General features: G+C 41.6%; 1 protein-coding gene across 2 annotated transcripts in view; it reads right to left on the minus strand.

The window, feature by feature from the left end:
• The window catches only part of NEK11 (NIMA related kinase 11), a 275778-nt gene extending 253212 nt beyond the window's left edge, over positions 1–22566 (minus strand). The window contains exons 1-2 of one of the 2 annotated variants that reach the window (XM_069088393.1): positions 22428–22566; positions 19278–19551 (exon numbers count right to left, since the gene is read on the minus strand). In XM_069088393.1, coding sequence (XP_068944494.1) covers positions 19278–19447 — 170 coding nt within the window. In that variant the 5' untranslated portion in view covers positions 19448–19551; positions 22428–22566. Of the gene's footprint in view, positions 1–19277; positions 21454–22427 lie in introns of those variants that run through there. The other variant, XM_069088392.1, reaches the window with a different exon arrangement.
• Positions 22567–22657: the final 91 nt, after the last annotated feature.

A 22657-nucleotide genomic window follows, 5' to 3' on the forward strand; every position in this document is an offset into this window, starting at 1 on the left:
TGGGTAATGTGTACATCTAACTGCCATTATAAAGGAATCTGCCTGTCCTGATTACAAAAGAATATACTTCATTACTCAAATTAATGAGCAATAGCCTAAGATGAAAATCTTGATTTCTCACTTTTAATTACATCTTTTCTCAGCATTGATTGAATATCATAACAAAATGCATTTTCCTACTTATCCTTCTGAGATCTTAAAAAATGAGAGTACAAATTCAAGACTTTGGACCTAAAGTTCTATATCAGAAAAGTGTAAGCATTAACAGAAGCCCCCACTATTATTAATAGGTGGGTCGATAGAAGGCAGATGCTTAAAAAGGGATTTTGAAGGAAAACAAAAACTTTATTAATAACACCAAACACTGACTTCAAACTCACACATAAATAAAAATAGGACAAAGGTGAAAAAAAAATCAAAGGTATACGTAACATATACAAGAAAGTGACAAAGTGAATGTCACCAAATCTTCAAAAGACTTCATTTTAGAAACTCACTTCAGACACTGACAACTTTATAACACAAATTATAAGTATTGTATATTCAGACACAGAAATGACAAACTAACCTCTTCCTCGTTCTCCAACCTTCTTACATTTTACTCCCTCCATGATCTCTATGCAGGATCCAGACACACTGGTCTTCTCACTGTTCCTCTCATACAACCCTGCCTCTTTGTGCCAGCTGTCCCCCATGCCTGGAAGGCTCTTGTTCCTCACCTCCCACCTCCTGCATGGCCACTTCAAGACTCAGCTCAAATACTACCTCCTGCAGGTGGCCCTTCCTGGACATCTCCTCAGGGTCTTCACTCAGAGATGAACCTGACATTTAGTCTGTGTATTTCTTGTACAAATATAATTACTTACATTTGCTTTCTCTGTTAAAATGTGAGCTCCTTGAGGGCAGAGCCAAGGTTTTTGCCTTTCTATGCATCTCCAGGTCTCAACCTAGTGATCAGAATGTGGTCAGTCAACAAGCATTCAGTAAGTGCTCACTATATGCCAGGTAAGGGCTATTCTCAAAGAGCTCATGAAATAATGAGGTACATGTAAGATCTGTACAGTGCAAAGAGAAGGTCCTATCAGAGGGGAGACATAGCAGGAGATCAAGAAAGGTGGGAATCGGGACATAGTGGAAAGGACAGAGAGCATTCTAGGCATGGGGAATGGCCAGGGAAAGGGAGCCTGAGCAGGGAGATGGAATGATAAGGTTCAAGGAACAGTAAGAGGGAAGCTTACATGGGTATATCTTGTCTACGAAAAAAGAAAATCCACTCTTTTATTGTTCCCCAAAGACTTAGCTTGGATTTTTCTCCTATACAGGCTGGTCATCCTCTCCCTGTAGCTTGCAGGTCCATCTAGTCCCACCCTGCCATTTTATAGATGGGGAAACAGGCCCATGGAGGTTAAGTGATTTACCTAAGGTCTCACAGGTAATAAGCAGAGGTGGAATCTGAGTACCCAGAGACTCTGCCTTTTCCGCTGCACTATTCACATACTCTCTCAACCTTTTTTTTTTCCTATTTCACATCTTTGCCACCTTCTCTATTTATTCAACGTATAGCCCACCCTTCCATAAGAATCAAAGCTCTTCTCTTCACTAAGCTCTTCCTTGATGAATCCCCATTCTTAATTGTTCCTCTGCTGAATGCTCTCTAAACTCATATATCCTAATTACAAATGTGTCTGAACTGATGAAGAGTCTGAATTACCCAATGAAGAAGCAAGCACCCTAGAATACCTAGGGTGGCTGCCAACACAGGTTCTTAGATCTGCTTTTCTAAAGGAAAGCAACTCAAAATGGGTTAACAATCGTGCTTTAATCAATCAAGTATATCATTTACCTAGTTCAGGGGAAAAAGTCAGCACCTCGAACTTCAGAGTATACAGACAGAAGTTACAAGAAGACAGAGAAACATTTCAAGCAGACAGGCTTCCAACTGTCTGACCATTATATCCATACCTAGTCACAGTTACCAGAGAGGGAAGCATCAACATCTGGGTTTTTAAAGCAGGGAGGCTCAATGGCTGCCCAGAGTCTCATCTGGTCAAATCACGTAACATTTCTCAAAGTGAGCCCCAAAGCAAAGCCTCCCAGCAGGGTTTATATAGCCTTCTGCTGGCTCAGAGAATGTAACAACCCTCTTGACCCACTGCCCAATCACAGAGCACCAAGGTCCTGAAAACCAAGCCTCTGGCCATAGGCTCCAGGTGCACTTAAGACTGTCAAAGGGCCTAGGGGTAGGGAAGATCTTAAATTTACATTCCCATTATACTCAATGATCGCAAAGAAATATAATCAAATCACTTTCAAGGGTACAGCATAACTAAAAGAAGTGAGCATTGCTGAGGTTCCAAGGAGGACTTGCTTTATGGAAGAGATAAAATCATTTATTTTATTATTATTACAATTATTTAAAATAATATATGTATCTAGATAAAATTATTTGTTATTACATAAGTGATTGGTTCCAAGGAGCTTAAAAATACTAAAATCATTTGAATCAATTAAACAAATATTTGTTGAATGCCTATCAAACAATCCCTATTTGATCTTTTGAAGCACTAATCTTATTTTAAGCATTTTATTTTAAGCTACTAATTTCCACCTCAAAGGTGGGATATGCTAAGCAAATTTAAGTGTTTAGCCTAGATTCTTTCAGAATTAATACAAATTCTGAAGGAGTTGATTCCAAATTTTTATATATTTTATTTTGTATTCAAAATGGTGCCTGGTGCACAGTGGACTCTTAATAAATGTCTGGCTTGGGGCGGCTAAGTGGCACAGTGAGTAGAGCACCAGCCCTGAAGTCAAGAGTACCTGAGTTCAAATCTGGCCTCAGACACTTAACACTTACTAGCCGTGTGACCTTGGGCAAGTCACTTAACCCCAATTGCCCTCCAAAAAAACAAAAAATAAAATGTCTGTCTTGATTTAAGTTTCTGCTACATTTGGGATATTTAAGGAACCGACCCTGGTACTTTGTAAAAGAAGTAATTTTTCAGGCATAGGTTAGATTAGATGGTCCCTTCTATCTCTTCTTAACTCTGAAATGGTAGGCCTGTTTGTTGAATAACCACAGTACTACTCAGCATGGTACTGACATTTGGCTTCTTAGACTATTTTATGTGGGCATACACATACCTTACTGCACTCGAATTTTAAGCTCACAGGATGGAGACCTTAATTCCTATTTTCCCTGGATCACTTATCAGCACCAGATCAGATGCGTCTTCCTTAAGAAAACTCCTAAATTTATATTTACAGAAATAATATATTATGGTAACAATTCTTCTTCATGAGTTGCTCAAAGGCCAGTAACCACTAATGGGCCTGACAACAGCTGTCAGTAACTTAATTTTAAATAAAGGGATCCATCTTGACATGCAGATGAAGCTACTGACTACATTTAAAAAGCAATTGCTCAGTAAAGGCTCACCCTCTAGAGGGATCCAAGCCAGTTCCTTGCTCCCTTTCTTGGTGACTGCCTCACTAGGTATAATGACTGATATGACCCCACCAATGGGTGCTTTCGCCAACAATAGCATTGGTATTCATGGCTCTGAATTCTGTACAATTTCACTTGTGCCCAGCTGGCAAGTGTTTCAAAGAGCAGCCCTCTGCTTCTGGCGGGTATTTTTAGAAAACAGGGATGATGGGTCCACTTACAAGGTAATGGCTGCTAGACTGGCCCTGGGGTAGGAAGCCCAAGAAGTCTGTTTTCTTTAAACTCTATGCCTTGCTTAGCCGTCTAGGTACGAGGAGGCACTGCAGAAAGCATTCTGGACCAGCACAGTAAGCTTTATTATTTGTTAAAAAGTTCTTGTTTTAGCAAAAACAGTCACTGAAGGACAAACATGTGGCGTGTACATGTGTGTATACACCATCTCCTCATGAGACAGAGCACCAAAAGAGAATACACACACACATAGCGGAAAAAGAGCCCAGGGACATTTTAGCACGAGGACCAAAAGCATAAAATGAATGAATGAAAGCCAGAGTAGAGAAAAATGTGAAACTCCCAATATGTGATTAGTTTATATGATTCAGGGAAAAAAATGATTACTCATTGTATCATTAAAAGTGTACCCAATGCAGTACATGGAGGCTCAAGGCTAATGCCACCTCAGGCTGCACAATCCCTTCCTTGAACACTGTAGGAGTTTAATGAGCATGTGTAGATAGATGGAGAGGTTGAAAGTAGGCAGATTATGCCAACATACAGACATGATAAGACCAGAGATGGAAGAATTATATTCTGTTCTGGGGACCACATTTTAGGACGGACACTGACCCTTTGGAGAGGGTAAAGAAGAGAATAACCACAATGGTTATTTGCCTAAAGATCCCACCACAATCTGGATCACTTAATGAAGCCGGAGACACATGCCATAACAAAACAAACAGACAGAGGGGACATGGATGCTGTCTTCAAGTATCTCAACTACTCTAGGAACAACAGGTACGAGCCTCCTTCTGCCTGGGTCCAAAGAACCGGTCTAGGAGAAATGCATCTAAGTTGTAAAGGACAAGGTTAAGCTTGATGTAGGGGGAAAGGGGAGAAAAAGAAATTAATCCTATTTAAGTATACCAAACTGACACACATGTTAACAATTTGTATATATAATTATTTAACCTTTTTGAGGGAGAAATATCATGAGCACTGGAATTTTCTCATTGTATTCCTCTCCTTCACACAGAACGCTGGAACCAGGCTTGAGAAACCCTGATCTGATCATGAAGAAAACATCTCTCCAAATGTCCCTAAAGGAAGCAGTTTCACCTTCTTTTGTGTGAAGAAATCTCTCTACGGTGTTTGAAAGGAACTCTAGGAGGGAAAGAAAATGAAAGCAAACCTTCTATAGCCACTGGGACCCCAGAAATACTCATCCCAGTATCTTCCTATGCTGCTGACTTAATTCATCAACTTTGAAGTCCAAGAGAAACGTTCACTATGAGCCCTCAGAGACCACATTAGGGTAATAATTGAGAGGGGGAGGTAATAGCAAGGTTCAAAATAAAATTAGCTAGCTTATAATACTTTGTGGAAGAACGCTTATTTGATTTGGGAGTTTCTGCAAAGGTTCTGTCTCAATTTCCTTAGAAAACAAAATCTAGGCAAGGGGGAAATTGACTTATCATTCTTCATCATCCCTCACCCCTTCCTTGGAAGCCAGGAAATGAAAATAAGAGGAAGAAAACATGGAATCAAATGAGGACACAGATAATTGGTGATGGTAAATACAAAAGGACAAGAATTTATACAGCAACCACAATCACTTAATGAGTAGAAGACAGTAAGTCTAGCAGCATGCCAGACCCACTCAATTTTCGATAAAGGGAGATTTATTTTCCCAAATATCTATTACACTTGTGAATCATGAGAATATGCTATGGAGAAATTCATTGAAAGTGTCTATTTAGATTTTTCAATAGTCACAGAACTTATATAAATATTATAGAAAAGTGATATCTGAAACATTTACAATTGTAAGCTACCATGGTTTGAATCTTCCTATACCACAAGCAAATCGATGACCCTAGCAAAGTCTGTTTCTGCAAAATGCACCCTCACAGGCTGTGACAAAAGCACTTTGCAAACCCTGAAGTATTATCCAAATGTCAGTTATGATGAATTACAGTGTGATGATAAATAATGGGAATGATATATGATTTTTCACTTCTTCCTATATTTTGTTGCCTATTTTAAATATTCTGATGAACTCTCATGGACCTAAATTTAAGCTTTAAAAATATCCAGTGTGATACAGAGAACCTGAAGTAACAGGACCTGCCTTCCAGTGCCAGCTCTCACTCCTTGTGTGACATTGAGCAAACCACTTAACCCTCCTGGCTTCAGTCCTTACCTGAAAAATGAGGGGATAGACTAGATGCCTTTGGAAGCCCCTCCCAGCCACAAAACTCCAGTTCTATAGATCCTAAGAAATGCTTCCAGGCAGTGCTAACCTTTCTTTGTTGGCATTCATCCTTCCTTGGTCATCATGCCCCAATAAGTGTTCTCTCCCTCTATTAAAGTGTAGGCTCTCTGAGGGCAGGGATTGTCTGGTTTGTATTATACACTCAGTACTTAGCACTGTGGGCATCTAGGTGGGGCAGTAGACAGAGCACCTGGGGCCTAGAATCAGATATTGTCTCATCTTTGTGAGTTCAAATCTGGCTTCAGATACTTACTAGCTCTATGACCACACTGGGGTCTTGAAGAGTTAGACATGACTGAAAAATAACAGAACTTAACCTTGTGCTTGGCACAAACTAAGTACTTAATTGATGCTTTTTCTTTCGTTTATTCATGAGTTAGGGCTGAAGACAGGCGTTCTCCCTCAGGGAGGCACTCTGGAAATCACACAGGCACTAGCACCAAGGTATGGTAGCAACAGCAGAAGGAGCATCGAGAAGTAATTCTGCTTCTGCTGAGAGAGGCAGATCTCTAAATCCAGGAAAACACAGTCTTAATTCAGTAATCAGGGAGGTGGTGGGGTGTGAATCCCAGAGCCAGAGGCAAGGTTCCCTACAAGAGGTGCTGAGACACCAGAAACCTGGCTCCATGTAGGCCCTGCATTCAGGGCTGTCACAGAAATCTAAGCTCCTGCTGACTCAAAAACTACTCACCACATAAGTCACTCCTCTGGCTTAACCTATCACCGTCTCAAGACTCTACTTCAGATGTGTGCTAACACCAATAAATTAGCACGTTAGATTGTGGGACTTACCAGTCTGCGTTGATCAGAGAACTAGGTCCTTAGGAAATGGGTTCTGGGAGCCGGGTCTGCATCAAGGCCTGCTTGAAGGTGGGCTAACACGGAGGAGGAATCAAAGCAAAGGAGCCTAAAGTAGAAAATACTGGCTGCATAATTCTGCCTGAGATCTTCACTGCAATAGGCAGCAAGTAGAGAAAAATTGAAAGAAAGGATTTTTGCTGCTCTCCAGTTGTTTTCAGTCGTGTCTAATTTTTCATGACCCCATTTGGGGTTTTCTTAGCAAAGACAACTGGAGTGGTTTGCCATTTCCTTTTTCAGTTCATTTTTAAAGATGAGGAAACTGAGGCAAGTTAAGTGACTTGCCCAGGATCACACAACTAGTGAGTATCTGAAGTCAAATTTGAATTCACAAAGACAAGTCAATTTCTTATTCTAGGCCCAGGTGCTCTATCCACTGCAGGAGCCCCAAAACCTACACACACTCCCTAGTTACTCAAACTTTCATGATACAGTTCTCTCAGACTTCTTTCCCCTCTGCTACCAACTTTCAAATCTTCCAGGACAGGTTTCTAAGTAGACACATACCTTATTTATTTCTGTAATATACTTTTCCCTGGTTTTTCTTTGGAGAGGAACCCACAATTAAATTAAGCCTATGCACTTTAATTCTCACACAGTTTGAATCAATAAGCACTTTTCAAAATTTATTGAAAATAAGTTCAAAAGAAAAATTTTAACAGAACATAGTCCCTCAAAGTAATACTTAGATAAACAGATCTAGAATATAAAAAGTGGTATTATTATTGTGATTATTATTTTTTGCTGAATTAACAATGCTAATCCAACAGGAATAAACAATCAATTACATTTTTGTAACACAATTTTCTTTATAGCAGCTTTAAAATTCTCTCCCATAACTCATCTGTTCAAATGAACAATTATATCCCTTATTTCCTGGAGGCATTTTTCAAGATCAGCAAAAACATTAGTTTTAATAAATACACATGAAACTAATGAATGTATAAGAATCAGGCTAAAAAAAATCTATCCAATATATTCTTAATTTGCATGGCGATATTTCCTGTGGCATTTTAAATGAATGATTTTACATTTCTTCACACAGTGGCAACACAAGAAACAACACAAAATTTAATTAATATTCTTGTTTTTATTCATTTCTTTCTTCCTCCCAAATGTGCTTATTGGTGATTCATTCTTCAAAGTAAGGCTTTACTGGCCCCCTGCCCAAGCTCAAAAGGGACTGAGGGTTTCCCTGTGCCCTAGTCACCATAAAATATTTTGTTTTACTTATTAATCATCCCTCTTCTATAAATATTAAAAAACAACAACCGAGCTGGGCACATGGTTTCTTTTAAATTGCTACTTCGAGCAGCTGAGGCAGAATTGTAAATGGAAATAATTTCCCATCAAAATCCTGACTCCAATCATTGCTATGCAGTAGAAATCTTCAGGATAATGGAATGAGTCACCAGTCAGATGAAATGCTAAGGCCAAGCAGCAGCTGTTGCTTTCCTACCCTCCTTCCCTCCTGCCCACGAGATGCAAAACTGTGACCATCCAAGGGGACCCTCAATTTCAAAGGCCCCACCCACCACTGACAAAGTCTGTTTGCAAAGGCCAAAGCTGGACAGGTTCAATGTTGGTCTTTCCTTCACATACATGATTTTGGAGAAGAAAAAAACTGCAATATAAAATAATTTTAACTGGAAAAAAAAATTTAAGTGAATACTACAATGGTTTGTTTCGGTGGTTTTCACTTCACATATTAACCTGAGGGGGAGGAGGGGAGAAGGATGAAAAAAAAGTCCATGAAGATAACTGTGTCTAGAGATCTGAGAAGAAGGAAAGTTGGAGAGGAAATTAAAAAACCCTTTACAGCACTGAGTCACAAGTGTTACATAAGCCCAACCTACTCAAAACCTCCAGGTCTGCCATTCACAACTAACAATTTGACAGAATTCTAGATTATAATACATGAGTAAATTGTACAACAGCTCAAGAAAAAAAATGCACCCATTCAAAATTTAAGCATATTAAAATACAAATATGCTAAAAAGTGTTTTGAATGACTCAATGACAATAAGTTAAACAGATTACTGAAAAATAATTGCACTGGAGAGAAAATTCATATATAAAAGTGTGAGCAGGTAATCAGTTGAGGAGGTTTGATTAAGAGGCCACTTATGTGCAGGGCACTGTGCTAAGCCCTGGGAACCAAACGCAGTGAAGAGCAGATTCCGCCCTACAGGAGCTCCCATGTTAACAGGAGGGACAACAGGTAACTGAGCACCTGCCAAATGTGTGCAGGAGACAGAAGCCAATCTCCGAGGGGAAAGCCAGAGCGCTCGTGGCTACCAGGAAGGGCCTCCTGCACAAGGTGCTCGAAGGAGGTGAGGAAGACGAGCTTTCCTGGCATGGGGGCAGCTGATGCAGAGGCCCAGAAATGAGGCATGATGGAGTCTAAATGTTGGGCTTTGGGAGAAGCGAGGCTAGCGGCGTTGTAGAGAGGGTGGAGGAGGGTAAAGTATTAACAGAGGCCTTAACAGCTGATCCTGGAGGTAAGAGGGTGCCATTGCAGTTTCTTGGGAGAGGCCTGCCTCCTCCCTTCAGTCAGAAATGCACTTTAGGAGAATCATCTCAGCAGCCGAGGGCAGGATGGATCGGGGTGGGGAGAGGCTGGAACAGAGGGACTAACTGGAAAGCCACTGTAGCCAGGTAGCTGAGAGGGAGTGAGGGCTTTGTGGGGGTGGACAAGGGGCTGCCTCCGAGAGAGGCTGTGAAGGCAGAAGGATGAGGTCTGGACTGGACAGACTGACCATGAGACGTTACTGAGAGGGAGGAGTTGAGAAGGTCACTCTCAATTATGATGGGAATGAATGAGTGATTTTGAACGTGTTGAGCTGAAGATGCCTATGGGACATCAAATTCAAGATGTCCAGAAGGCAAAGAGTGAGTGAATGAGTGTGTGTGTGTGAGTGTGTGTGAGTGAATGAGTGTATGTGTCAGTGTGTGTGTGAGTGAATGAGTGTGTGTGTCAGTGTGTGTGTGAGTGAATGAGTGTGTGTGAGTGTGTGTGAGTGAATGAGTATGTGTGAGTGTCAGAGTGTGTGTGTGTGAGTGAATGAGTGTGTGTGTGTGTCAGTGTGTGTCTGTAGTGGGAGGCTAGGTATTTATTATATGTGTGGCAGCTGACAGAGCAGTAGAGGTAAAATGCTGAGCTTGGGAGTCAGCAAGACCTCAGTTCAAGTCCAGCCTCAGACATTTACTTAACTATGTGACCCTGGACAAGTTACTTAACCTCTCTTTGCCTCAGTTTCCTCCATTGTCAAATGCAAATAATAGGAGCACCCACCTCTCAGGGCTGTTATTGTTGTTAGGATCAATTCAGATAACATCTGCACAAAGCACTTGTGCAGTGCCTGGCACAGAGCAGACGCCACATAAATCCCCTTCCTTCTGTCTGCGTGTGTGTGCGTGCTTGCGCATGCTCACGCCCATACCAGGGAATCGTCTACAGAAAAATGACTGCCGAACCTGCAGGAGCTGAAGAGATTCTCAAGCAAGACAGAAGAAAAGCTGGCCTAAGACAGGCCCTGGGACACCCAGGTGGCTGTGACAGAGATAGATCCATAGGCAAAGGAGACAGGGAAAGGGGGATGAGAGGGGCCAAGCAAGAAGACTCAAAGGGAGAGAAGGTATCCCGGGGCAGCAGAGGACCCACAGTGAGGGCTGAGGCCAAGCAAGGAGAGGAGGAGCAGAAGGCCATCAGACGGGGGTGGGAATAGAAGCCAGCCTTCAGAGAAGAGAATAGGAAGTGGGGGCATCGACGACTTTCTGAAGAAAATTGGCTAAGGAGGGATACTGAGGATAGCTAGAGGGGAGGGGGATCAAGTGAGGAACAAATACTACACATTATCCTACAGAAAAAAAAGTTTTTTGAATGCACCCAGCTTTACTGGAAACTGGCTTGCTATCAAGGTTTAAGACATTACAATGTACAACATACATGTACAATGCTGATCATATGAATACGTGCCATCTTACAGAGAACATGGAGGACCACAGATGTCAAGTGACTATTCCAAGGTCACAGAAATGCCTTAGTAGCAGCAGTACTGGGACTTGAGCCTAAGGTCCTCTGGCTCCAAGGCTGCCACCCTTTCCACACACTATGCTGTCATATTCTACATCACAGAAAGATTACCTCAGAGACTATAAACCTTATTCACGCATTTTTGTAAGATCCATTACTCTTCCTTAATTATATCTGACATTTTCACACAATTATGACCAATTTCTTATTAACTGTAGGAGAACAAAACTCCCCTGGTTTTTAAAGTAGGAAAAAGTTTGACACAGAGGAACTATTGGGATTTTGGTTGGGTTTTTCAAATAAGGAAAACCAATTTGTTCATTCCAAAGTGTGTCAAAAATAAACCTGAAAACCGATGAAGTCTTTTTTAATTACTGCTGATCATCTCCGAAAATACAGCCATAATTTATATCTGACCTAAACCTAAACCTACGCCTAAACCAAATGTCATGAAATGACTAACATTTTGGTGGCTGAAGCTTAGGTAATCCATAAAAATTTTCCATGGTTAAAGGGCCTATTGAAATAATATTTAGTTAGCATTTGCATTGCCAGTTTCCATACCTCCCTCAAATCCATTCCTCTTCCAGACTTCCTTGTTTCTATTAGAGAATCTCTATCCTTGGGGTCACTGAGGTTTGCCACCCAAGAGTCAGCCTCAGCTCCTCACCTTCACTTACCCCACTGATCCAAAATCATCCAGGACACTCAACAGTCGATCCCAACAGAGTGTGGCGATGAGGGCTGAAAGGATCCTAAGGGAGTCAGGAGTTAAAAGCTCTTTGGTGACCTTGGAGAAGGCAGTGTAGGTTCATTGATGAGGTCAGAAGTCAGGGTGCAAAGGCTTGGGAAACAAGTGGGAGATAGGCAAGGAGGGGCAGTGAATATAAACAATTGTTTTCTAAGAGTTTGGCTCTGAAAGGAAAAAAGATAGATAGGATGACAGTGTGAGTCAATGGAGCGAAATGAAAATTTTTTAAGGGTAAGGGAGAAATGGACACACTTTTATGGCACAGGGAAAAAGCCAGTAGACAGAGGCAAAGAATGGATGAAGGGTCAAGCTCTTGGAGTCAAGAGAGGATGAGATCAAGAACCAAAGATGGTCTCAGAAAAAACAGGAGCTGCCTCTTCATCAGAAATTGGATCTAAGGAGGAGAGAATCAGAATCCTCTCTCTTCCCTTGGCTTCCAGAATACTGTTCTCCCTCCACCCTTTCCTTCTTACTCTTCTGCCAAACCATCTCTCTCTCCTCCCCTAGGAATAAGAACCAAGGCTCAGTTCTAGGCCCTCTTCGCCTTCAATGCTTTCTCACTTCCTAATCTCATGTACTCTCATGGATTCAATTATTCTTCTGCTGTTTTTTCTGTATGCTCTATATTTTTTCTATATTCTATACTATTACTATACTATACTATACTATATTATATCTCACATATTCTCTCTACATATATACATGTGTATATATGCATGCATGTATGTGCCAAACTGTATTTCTAAAGCCTTCTAAACTACATATTTCATTTTCCATTCTCCATGTGGATATTTGGAATTAATTCATTAATAATGAATTAAGCATTACTTAAGAGATCTTTGTGATGCAAAAAAAAAAGAAAGAAGAAAATTACCAGTTGAGAAGATATCGCCACAGCTATTCCCAACTCTTTCCTTCTTCTGTTTTTACCATCTGACTTTAAAGCTTATCCTCTACTTTCCACCTTCTACCTTTATATCAGGGGATCCAAAGCAGGAGCCATCTCTAGCCTTCCCTGATCTCTATCTGGCCACTGAACCCAGAAGGCCCTAGAGGAGAGTGTGAGGCTGGTGACTTTGCACAGCCCTGCCTCACTTAAATCCAATTCACTTACAAGTCATGCCATCACCTTCCTGATGCCATGGTCCTCTTCCAGAGAAGAGTGAAGGACAGCAACATAGGACCCTAATCTCCCAGTGCTTCAGTCTCCATAAATTCCACGAGCATTTATTAAGTGCCTGATACATGCCAGGGACTGTATTAAGGGCTTTACAAAACACTTTCTCATCTGATCCTCCCAACAGCTCTGAGACAGGTGCTGCCTCATGGCCACATCCGGGATCTCACTGTTGACCACAAGTCGCCACATCCTCAACCAAACACACTTACATTCCTAGATCTAACCAGGAGGTTCTATCATTCCATCTCAGTCTCCACATCTAACGATCCTTTCTGACCTCTGCACTCCATCCGACCCTGCTTCTGGACTCTCTCTTTTCTGGATTGTCCTCCACTACTCTCTCCCGCTTCTCATGCTGGCTCACCATCCCTATCTGGTGCCCTCACTGAGTGTTTCCCGAGTTTCTGACTACCTGACAATGACTGACTACCAGATGTCACAGCTTCAACAATTCTATCAATGCAGATCACTCACAGGTATAGACATCCAGCCCCACATCCCCAGCTGCCTGCAGACACCTCAAACGGCACGTCCACAACAGAACTCCTTATCTTGCCCACCAAAACCTCCCCTCTTGGCAGATTTCCCTTTTTCTGTGGAAGCTCCCACCCTCTTTTTCATTTCCCAGGTCCACAACTTTAGCTTTGCCCTCAATTCCCCCTCTCCTTCATCCCACATATGCACTGCGTGGACAAATTTCACTTTTTCTGCCTCCATAGCACCTTCCACCCCCCACAGCGCCCCTGCTGCTCACAGCCTCCCAAGGGATTTCCCAGCCTCAAATCTCTCCCTACTCCCCTCCATCCCGCATGCTGCTGCCAATGCGATTTCCCTTCAGTACAACGCTAACCATGTCGATTTCCTTTTCATTAAATTCTAGTAGCTTCCCACTGCCTCTAGGATCCACAGCAATCTCCAGGTTGCCTTCAAAGCCAACCCTGCCCCAGGCCATCAGGCCAGGCCCATCGCACATCCCCCTGCTTTCCTGAGCTCTACTGGCCAAACTGGCACAACACTCCCTATGGAGACTCGCACCTGGGCCCTGGCTGTCCCCTGTGCCTCTCCTCAGGATGCTCAAAGAGCATCAATCACCTTTCTACACAAAGTCTTTGCTAATTCCAACTGCAAGCTGGCTCCCTAACTACCTACACGTAGCTGTTTATAGGGCATCTAAGGGCACCACAGTGTGCAGAGTGCAGGGCTCAGAGGAAGGAGGACCTGAGGTCAAATTCAGCTTCAGTCTGGCCTTTTATATTTATGAAATGAAAGACACTTACTTTTTTTTTTTTAAAGCAATTGGAGTTAAGTAACTTGCTCAAGGTTACACAGCCAGATGTTTCTGGGTGGGTGCTAAGTGTCTGAGCCTGGATTCGATGCCCCAGGTCATCCCAACACTGGGGCCGGTGCTCTTACTCGCTGTGCTACCTGGCCGCCCCAGAAAGACACTTACTACATGAAATTGAAAAGCTTCTGTACAAACAAAGCCAATGTAACCAAGATTAAGAGGAAGGTGGAAAATTGGGAAAGAATCTTTACAACCAATGTCTCTGACAAAGGACTCATTTCTAAAATATACAGAGAATTGAGTCAAATTTATAAGAATACAAGTCATTCCCCAATTGATAAATGGTCAAACGATATGAACAGGCAATTTTCAGAGAAAGAAATTAAAGATATCTATAAGCACATGAAGAAATGCTCTAAATCACTACTGATTAGAGAAATGCAAATCAAAACAACTCTGAGAGAAATGCAAATCAAAACAAAACATACTCACCAGTCAGATTGGCTAAGATGACAAAACAGGAAAATGACAAATGATGGAGAAGATGTGGGCAAATTGGAACACTAATGCATTGCTGATGAAGTTGTGAACTGACCCAGTCTTTCTGGAGAGCAATCTGGAATTATGCCCAAAGGGCTATAAATAATTTCATACCCTTTGACCCATCAATACCACTCCTAGGGTTATATCCCAAAGAGATCATACAAGTGGGAAAAAGACCCATATGTACAAATATATTTACAGTAGCTCTTTTGGTGGTAGCAAAGAACTGGAAATTAAGGGGGTGCCCATCAATTGGGGAATGGCCGAACAAGTTGTGGTATGTGCATGTTATGGAATACTATTGTGCTATAAGAAACAAGGAGCAGACAGTCTTCATGTTTACCTGGAGAGGCTTATACAAACTGATGCTGAGTGGGAAGAGTAGAACCAGAGAAATTTGTACACAATTACAGCCACGATGTATGTGTGATGACCAACTTTGGTAGACTGGACTCCTCTCAGCAATGCAGTGATATAAGTCAACCCCAAAAGACTCATGATGGAGAGAAATATGTGCATCCAGAGAAAGAACTGAGTTTATATCCAGGTGTAAGCAAAATACGTGATCTTTTTCCTTTTGTTTGGTTTTATGTCCTCTTTACCATTTTTCATTCCATCTGATACAATCTATCTTTATAACCTGACTAATGTATAATGTGAAAGTATCTACAGATACTATACTTGACTATATGCCACCATGGGGGGGAGGGGGAGGGGCACAAAATGTGAAACTCAAGGAATTGTGGAATTGAATCCTGTAAACTAAAAGGAAACAAACAAATTAAAAAAAAAAAAGAAGCAGGGAATACAAAAAAAAGAAAGACACTTACTAGCTGTGGGCCCCTTGGCAGAGCCCTCAGTCTCTGTCTGCCTCAGTTTCCTCATCTGTCAGCGCCTCCTCCCCGGGTAGTTGCGAGGCTCAAACTAGATATCTGTAAGGTGCTTCCCACAGTTATTATTAACGTTAGCTATTATTACGGTATTTATTCTTTCATACTCAGTATGCATTTGCTTATAAATGTACTTGTCTCCTCATTAGAATTTTAAGAGCAGGGACAGTTTCATTCTCCCAGGTTAAATCCCCAGGGCCTACCACCACCAGTCTAGTAGGCAATAAATAAATGCTAATAGGTTGTTTTTTTTTTTTTTTACTATCTTTTCAACTATATAGCATGCTTCTGGTAGGCAAGTTCAAATCTCATACTAATGAGTTTCCTATAATGTTGATGTTCCCTCATGTTGAGAAAGACTGAAGGCAAAAGGGGGTGGCTAGGTGGCACAGTGAACAGAGCAGCCGCATTGGAGTCAGAAGGACCTGAGCTCAAATCTGGCCTCAGACACTTAACACTTACTAGCCCTGTGACCTTGGGCAGTCACTTAACCCCAATTGCCCTCTTCCTCCCCTCGAAAAAACAAACAAAAAAAAGAATGAAGGCAAAAGGAGATGGACAGATACTATCATGGAAACAACGAACATGATCTTGGACAGACCTCAAGAGACAGTGGAGGACATAAGGGCCTAGTATTTGTACAGAGTCGGACACCACTGATGTGTTGAGCATAACAAGTGCAAAATAAATACTGAATGACATTATATTAGGAAAGAAAAAAATGCGGAATGAACACATGTGCCTACTGACATATCTGGGAATCTAATCAGCTCAAATTCCAAAGAATTAAACTTCTCCAAAGCCAATCTTCCCTAAAACTAAATTAAACTCTCTTAAGCATGCTACACTACCAAATAACAATATAACCAGCACTTTGCACTCAGTCAAAATTACCTAATAGTCATAATAATAATAAGCTCAACTGTTCTTTGGAGCAGTAAAACTTTTTAATTATATGCAACATTGTAAAAATGGAACTGTTTGTTTTCCTTGATTCACCTGAGTAATCATTTCATTTTCAACAAGCTTTTGAGTCTTTGTGAACTAAAATAAAAATCATATCTCCTAGCTTTTCAACAAAGAGAAGGACCCTATAAACTTTTACCTTACTGAAGATTTAAGTAGTAGTGATAATATTAGCTACTATAGCAAAGTTCTTTTAATGGTAAAAAGCATAAGACATGTTCTTTTATTAATTTCAGGACATACTAAAGTTAAGAAACCTTGTTACCAAATGCCATTACAAGAGACAACTGCTCATTTTAACAATTAAATTCAAGTTTAACCTGACAAACCAAAAAGGGATAATTCCAAAAGAAAAAAATGTCCAGAATATTCATCATGCAAATATCACATCTACAGCTACAGTTCAGTTTTATCACACTGTGAAATTACCTACCACACAGCAGTTCAACAAGATGCTGCTGATATTCTAACTAGAGCACATATTACACACATGCGGCATACTGCTGCCTCCAAGTGGCTTAATGATAAAGCACAGGGCTTCCTCACTGCCCGCAGCTTCTCAAGACTGGTTCAAATGAAACATCAAGACACCCAATAATTTTGAGCGCATTCTTTTTAAGCCATCGTGCAGCCTGCACCTGATTCACAGGCAACCAGGCCACGGTCTTCTGAGAGGGACACCAAGGGCAGGACTGGGCTTGGAAAAGAGCTGTTGTCCTCCTGACTGCGACATCAATGTCAAAACCTCAGGGACATCTACCCAGACAGACAAACACAGAACAAACTGTTTAGGCGTTCTCCTATGATCTCAGCAGAGGTAGTCTAGTGAATATTAAATGTGAAGAAATGATCATGCTCTGCACAGCTGGAAGTTAGCTGTCCTGGGGAGGAGAAGAGAAGGAACTGGCCTTCCTTCAAAGACATATAGCATATATGTAGCAGATATAATGCTAAGTTTTAAATACCAAGAATAATGCCCTTGTTCTTCCATTATAAACCATTACAAGATGGCTCACTTTACAAATATAAAAGATCAAAATGTAACAAAATGAATCATTTATATTTCAAGGGCTAAGATAATGACTATTTATATTGGTCGTCTTTTTTTTTTTTTTTGGAGGGAGGAAGGCAATTAGGGTGGAGTGACTTGCCCAGAGTCACACGCTCTTGAGTGTCTGAGGCTGAATTTGAACTCAGGCCTCCTGACTCCCAGGCCACCAGTGCACTGTCCTTGGTGCCACGTGGCTGCCCCTCGACTTTTAAAATTAAATGACAGCACTAGCACTATTAAATTCACACATCTCCTATAGCACAGGAAGAGGCCAAAGACAAAAGGTGTCCGACTGGGGGCTCTGGGAGAGGAGAAATCTCATTCCCCTTGCCAGTGTCCCAGCAGTGAACACAGGGTTCTACCTATGAGGGTGGCTGTGATTTGGGTTTTGTTTTTTTGGGGGAGGAGGCGCTTTCACTTCTATGAGATGAATAGAATTTTTATATTACACAGTTTTAAAGAACTTAGTTTCAAACATACGTTGTTTTGTGCATTATGAAATGCTATTTTTAAAAAGTCACCTGTAACTGGTAGAGTAACTAAAGGGACGTTAGAAAAGAGTGACAAAAAAACATGATCCCAAAGGCCCTTCTGTGAGGTCTGAGTCCTGGGATTCCCCAATATCAGGCCATCCAATTCTAACTGGAAATGCAGTCACCTGTAATGCAAGTCTGGCAGTTTGATTCACTGGCCTGTCTTGTTCAACCTTTCTCTCGCGTCTCAGACACACGTCTTTCCTTTACATCCCAACTTTCTTTACTGCTGTCTCTGAAATCTCATCAAAAAAAGAAGAACCTCACTAGCAAACAGGAATTTAGATTTCATCTCCCACCATCAAAGTTTCTCTCTGGTAGAATGTTATCTTCCAGAAACCTCTTGGCACCAAGAGAAAAGGAACATACTGAATTGATGAGAAATGATGAGACCACCTGGAGAGAATATATATCTAAGTACATGTTTTTGTATGTGTGTGTTGGGGGAGGGGGGTAATCCATGCTTAAGGGTAAGAGATGGAAGGCTGCCCAGCACAACAGACTGAGAGGGAACATTCAGAGAGGTTCCTAGAAAATGGGCATCACTGTGTCACCACAGCCAAGAAAGGATCCAGGAGTGCATGTTACTGACAAGGGTCAAAAGAGGGGTCAAGGACTGAGAAAAGGCCCTCACATTAAGCAGCTGGTCACTGGGACCTTGGAGAAAGAGTTTTAGTCTAGTTTTAGTCTGGTGGAGGGTTCAAAGGCCAACTGCCAGAGGTCAATATGTCAATGGGGAGTGAGAAAATAAAGGCAACTAGTGCAGTTAGGAGTTCTAGGAGCTCAGCCCTGAAAGGAGGAAGATGACAGTTTAAGGGGATGTCAGAGTCAGATTTTTTAGTCATGGAGAAACCGGTCACATTTGTAGGTGACAGGGAAGAAGTCTTTGCATAGCGAGAGATGAAGAACTAGAGAATGAGAAAAAAATGATCAAGCAGTAACCTCAACAACAGTTCAGTGATGTTAAGAGTGTGACAGCCCCAAGTCTCATTCTGACCTCTTCTATCCCAATCATTCCTCAGCTTTTCTACAAATGTTAATATCTAGGTGCTGAAATGAATTAATGTCAAAATATTGGGTGAAAAAAACAAATCCAATTTTCTTTCTCTTTTACTACATAATTATTTGTAGAAAATCGCACTTGATCGGCTGTTCACTAATCTAAATTAGCCAAGAGTTGTCAAATCTATGCACCCCAGATACAGGGCAGGCAATTGGAGATTCTCATGAGGAGTATTTACTTACAGTTCTTCTCCATGTTTTGCTTTCTTATCTGAAACCAGATAAACCGTTCCAAAGCTGCCACTTCCAAGTTTCTGTTGAAGCACATATCTCCTTGCAATCAAAGTCTCTGAGTAAGTGGAAACAGTTGTTGATACACTCACACACTTGGCAGTTTCTTGGAATTTGAGCATCACTCCAAATTATACTGAATGTGTTTATTCATTTATAGAGATTTAAAATGCAGGTCTCCTAAGCAATGTTCATATTCATCCAAGTGGTGATCACAGAGCAATTCCTTGAAGATGAAAATTTCACATGTCAGATTTGACACGGCATGACAAAATATTAACAAAACACTCCAGTCTGTCACTGTCATACAGACATGGCCGCCAGTTCAAAGCTGCACACATACTACCTTGAAGAATGCTGGTGATTTCAGCAGAGGATTGTCTACTGGATAGAAGGTGGCTTTCTTTTTTTAGTTTGTCCAAATTTCATAAAACTGCAACTTCACAAAAGTCCCAGAAGTTGTATCATCTTACTTGTCTACATACTTCAATCAATTCCTACATGTTCACCTGTCCTCTGCACTCAGAATTCACATATTTTAAAGAAAAAAAAAAGAAAGAAGGGACTGCTAGGTGGCACAGTGAATAGAGCACCAGCCCTGAAGTCAGGAAGACCTGAGTTCAAATGTGACCTCAGACACTTAATACAAAAAAAACTAGCCATGTTACTTAACCCATTGCCCTCCAAAAAGCAAAAAAAAAAAAAAAAAAAGAATTCACATACTTTTTGGATCACAAATAGCAAGTGCTCAAATGGTTTAGGATCAAGTCAATAAAATGCTCTTGCTGAGGGGTGGGGGAGAACCCAGACTAGAGATTTCATTGATTTAAGGAATTCAATGAGAGAAAACTCCCTCTACCAATGTAAATTTGGAACTGTTCTACACTTTATAGTCTTTGATAAGTAAAGTGACCTGTCCAGGGTCACTCAGGCAGGACCTGAACCCAGGTATTCCTGATTCTGAGACTAGCTCTCCATCCACCATACCACCAAGCTGCTTCTATGGGGTCACTATAGATTTATAATCAAGGTTTCTGTCACCATTACACCAGATAACATTTACAGCAATAAAGATGGCCCAGGATGATGAAAAAAGTAATACATGACTCCATATCCTAAGGAAGATCTAACTTAAATATAACAACTACATCTCATTTCTGGAATTCATTTTAAACATCATCTCATCACTGAATGAAAAATAAGTCATAGAGTTCTCAATATACATCAATTCCCCAAGTTCTATTTTAATACTAGCTAAGGGCAAAGAAGTTGTAAAATCTTTATATTGGCATTGGGAAAAACTATTTATTCAAAGTTTATTAATGTGTAAAAAAATGCTTTGTCAAATAATCATCACTGATTTGTTTTTTTTCACACTACAGAATTCTGGAGTAAGAAGTAAAATTAGAGATCATCCAAAATACAATGATATAGTTGAGGGAATGACTCAAGACCTTATTCCAGGGACCTGGATTCAATTCCTACCATTTATTACCTCTGTGACCCTGGGCAAGTCACTTTAAATCTTTGTATTTCTGTTTCTTTCTCTACAAAATGAAGATAATAATACTTCACTACCTGTCTCACAAGGGTATAAGATGAAAAGGGCTTTGTAAACTCCAAAATGCTATGTAAATGAGTTATTTTACAAATTGATTATTATCTAACACTCTCATTTTATAGTTAAGGAAATGAGTCCCAGTTATGTCAAGGTAGTCTTAAAATGTTTGTTTTAAATGATGGAGAGTGCCTAATTTTGGGAAAGTATTTTACCATATCTAACTTCTCTAAAGTCATAAGAAGTTGCAAAAATCTGTCACTTATAATGACAACACAAGGTGTGGACATATTATAAAAGCCATCTGTTGTGCTGTTGGCACGTTCTGCTAACAACCTTTGTGATTAGCAGTGGCAATTAATCACGAACACTGACAGCTCAATCTAATTTGTCAATTCTTACTGTACTCTTGTGAAGAATAAGCCAAAATAGAAGCTGACTCTTGCCCATTTCAGCACTGGGATTGCAAATTGAAAGTTCTGGGCTCTCTGCCCTCTGCTCAACCCAAAATTCTCACTAAAAATAACATTATTTCTGTGTATAATACCAAGAGGATACAGAGTAATTTTAAAATATCAGGATCAGGAAAATGAATCATTAGGGAAATATATTTCATATGGGACTCAAAACAGAAGCACTTTCAAGGTTAGAAAGGCTCCAGGTGCACCATTTTTGTATTTGCCTCTCTTTGGATATACAGGTATCCTTTGATAAGAGGCACTTTGGTCAAGTTACCTCTGTAGTATACTGTCCTGATGACTCTCATTTTCAAGATTTGACCCAGTAGGTTTTGAAAAAGTCTGCATTTGGAAAGTGTAATGTTTATGGGACTAGTGTCCAATCAAGTCCCGAATCTGAGCGCTTACTATGTACCAAGCACTGTGCTAATAACAGGATACATGGAAATGTAAAAACACGGTCCCTGCCCTCCACTAACTCATCGCCTTTCCCCGCAGGTCCATGGATCCATCTCTGCCTGCCAACCTCACAAAGTTAACTGTTCTGGAACCGGGTTCCAGTCTGCCTGGCCTCTCAGGCTCAGCGCTCCACGTCCACTTCGCAGGTAACAGCCAAGCCTTAACTAGTCAGTTACCAGACACGTGACTCGACATCCAGCTGACCTCAGAGTTCTAGTCTGTAAAATGGGGATGATTACACCACTTATCTCCCACACTGGGGGTGAGGATAAGATACCCTGGTAATTAGGTGCGTTATTGTTATTGTTAGTTACTGAGACCTCACACACCGGAGCTGGGCGGGCCAAAGTGGGACGGGGCTGGTCCCCCCAGCTTACTTGCCTTGCCTCGCAGGGCTACAGAGGGTACCCCGGGACGGAGGCAGCTTCCAAAGGCCCAAGGTTTGCCTAACCGCACGGCCCAGCCGGACTCTGGGGAGGGGGCGACCGCTTCCACGCCCGGAATCTCCACCTCCCCCCGCCCTCCGCGTCCCTTGGCAACTGACCAGGGTCACCTGGGGAGACAAGGGGAAGGCGAGCGGGAGGGAATGGAGAGACAGGACCAAGGAGGGAGGGCCGAGCCGCTCACCTTTACCTGTCCCGGGAGGAGGGGGAGGAGCTGCGGGAGCGGAGGCGGCAGCGGAACCCGGGAAGGGGACCAAGCCTCGGGGCAGCCGCGCCCACCTCCGCCTCCTTCCCCAGCCACAGATGGCTCCAAGCCCCCCGATCACGTGGCCAAAGTGTTTGTGCAGTGTCGCTAGGAGACGGCCGCGGGGAAGTATGGGAGGCGGCCATGACGGTTCAGGAGGCGGAAGTGAC

Source organism: Petaurus breviceps, unplaced genomic scaffold, assembly GCF_028583685.1.
Source record: "Petaurus breviceps papuanus isolate PSGF00001 unplaced genomic scaffold, PetGlider_PUasm1.0 185, whole genome shotgun sequence".
Lineage (NCBI taxonomy): Eukaryota > Metazoa > Chordata > Mammalia > Diprotodontia > Petauridae > Petaurus > Petaurus breviceps.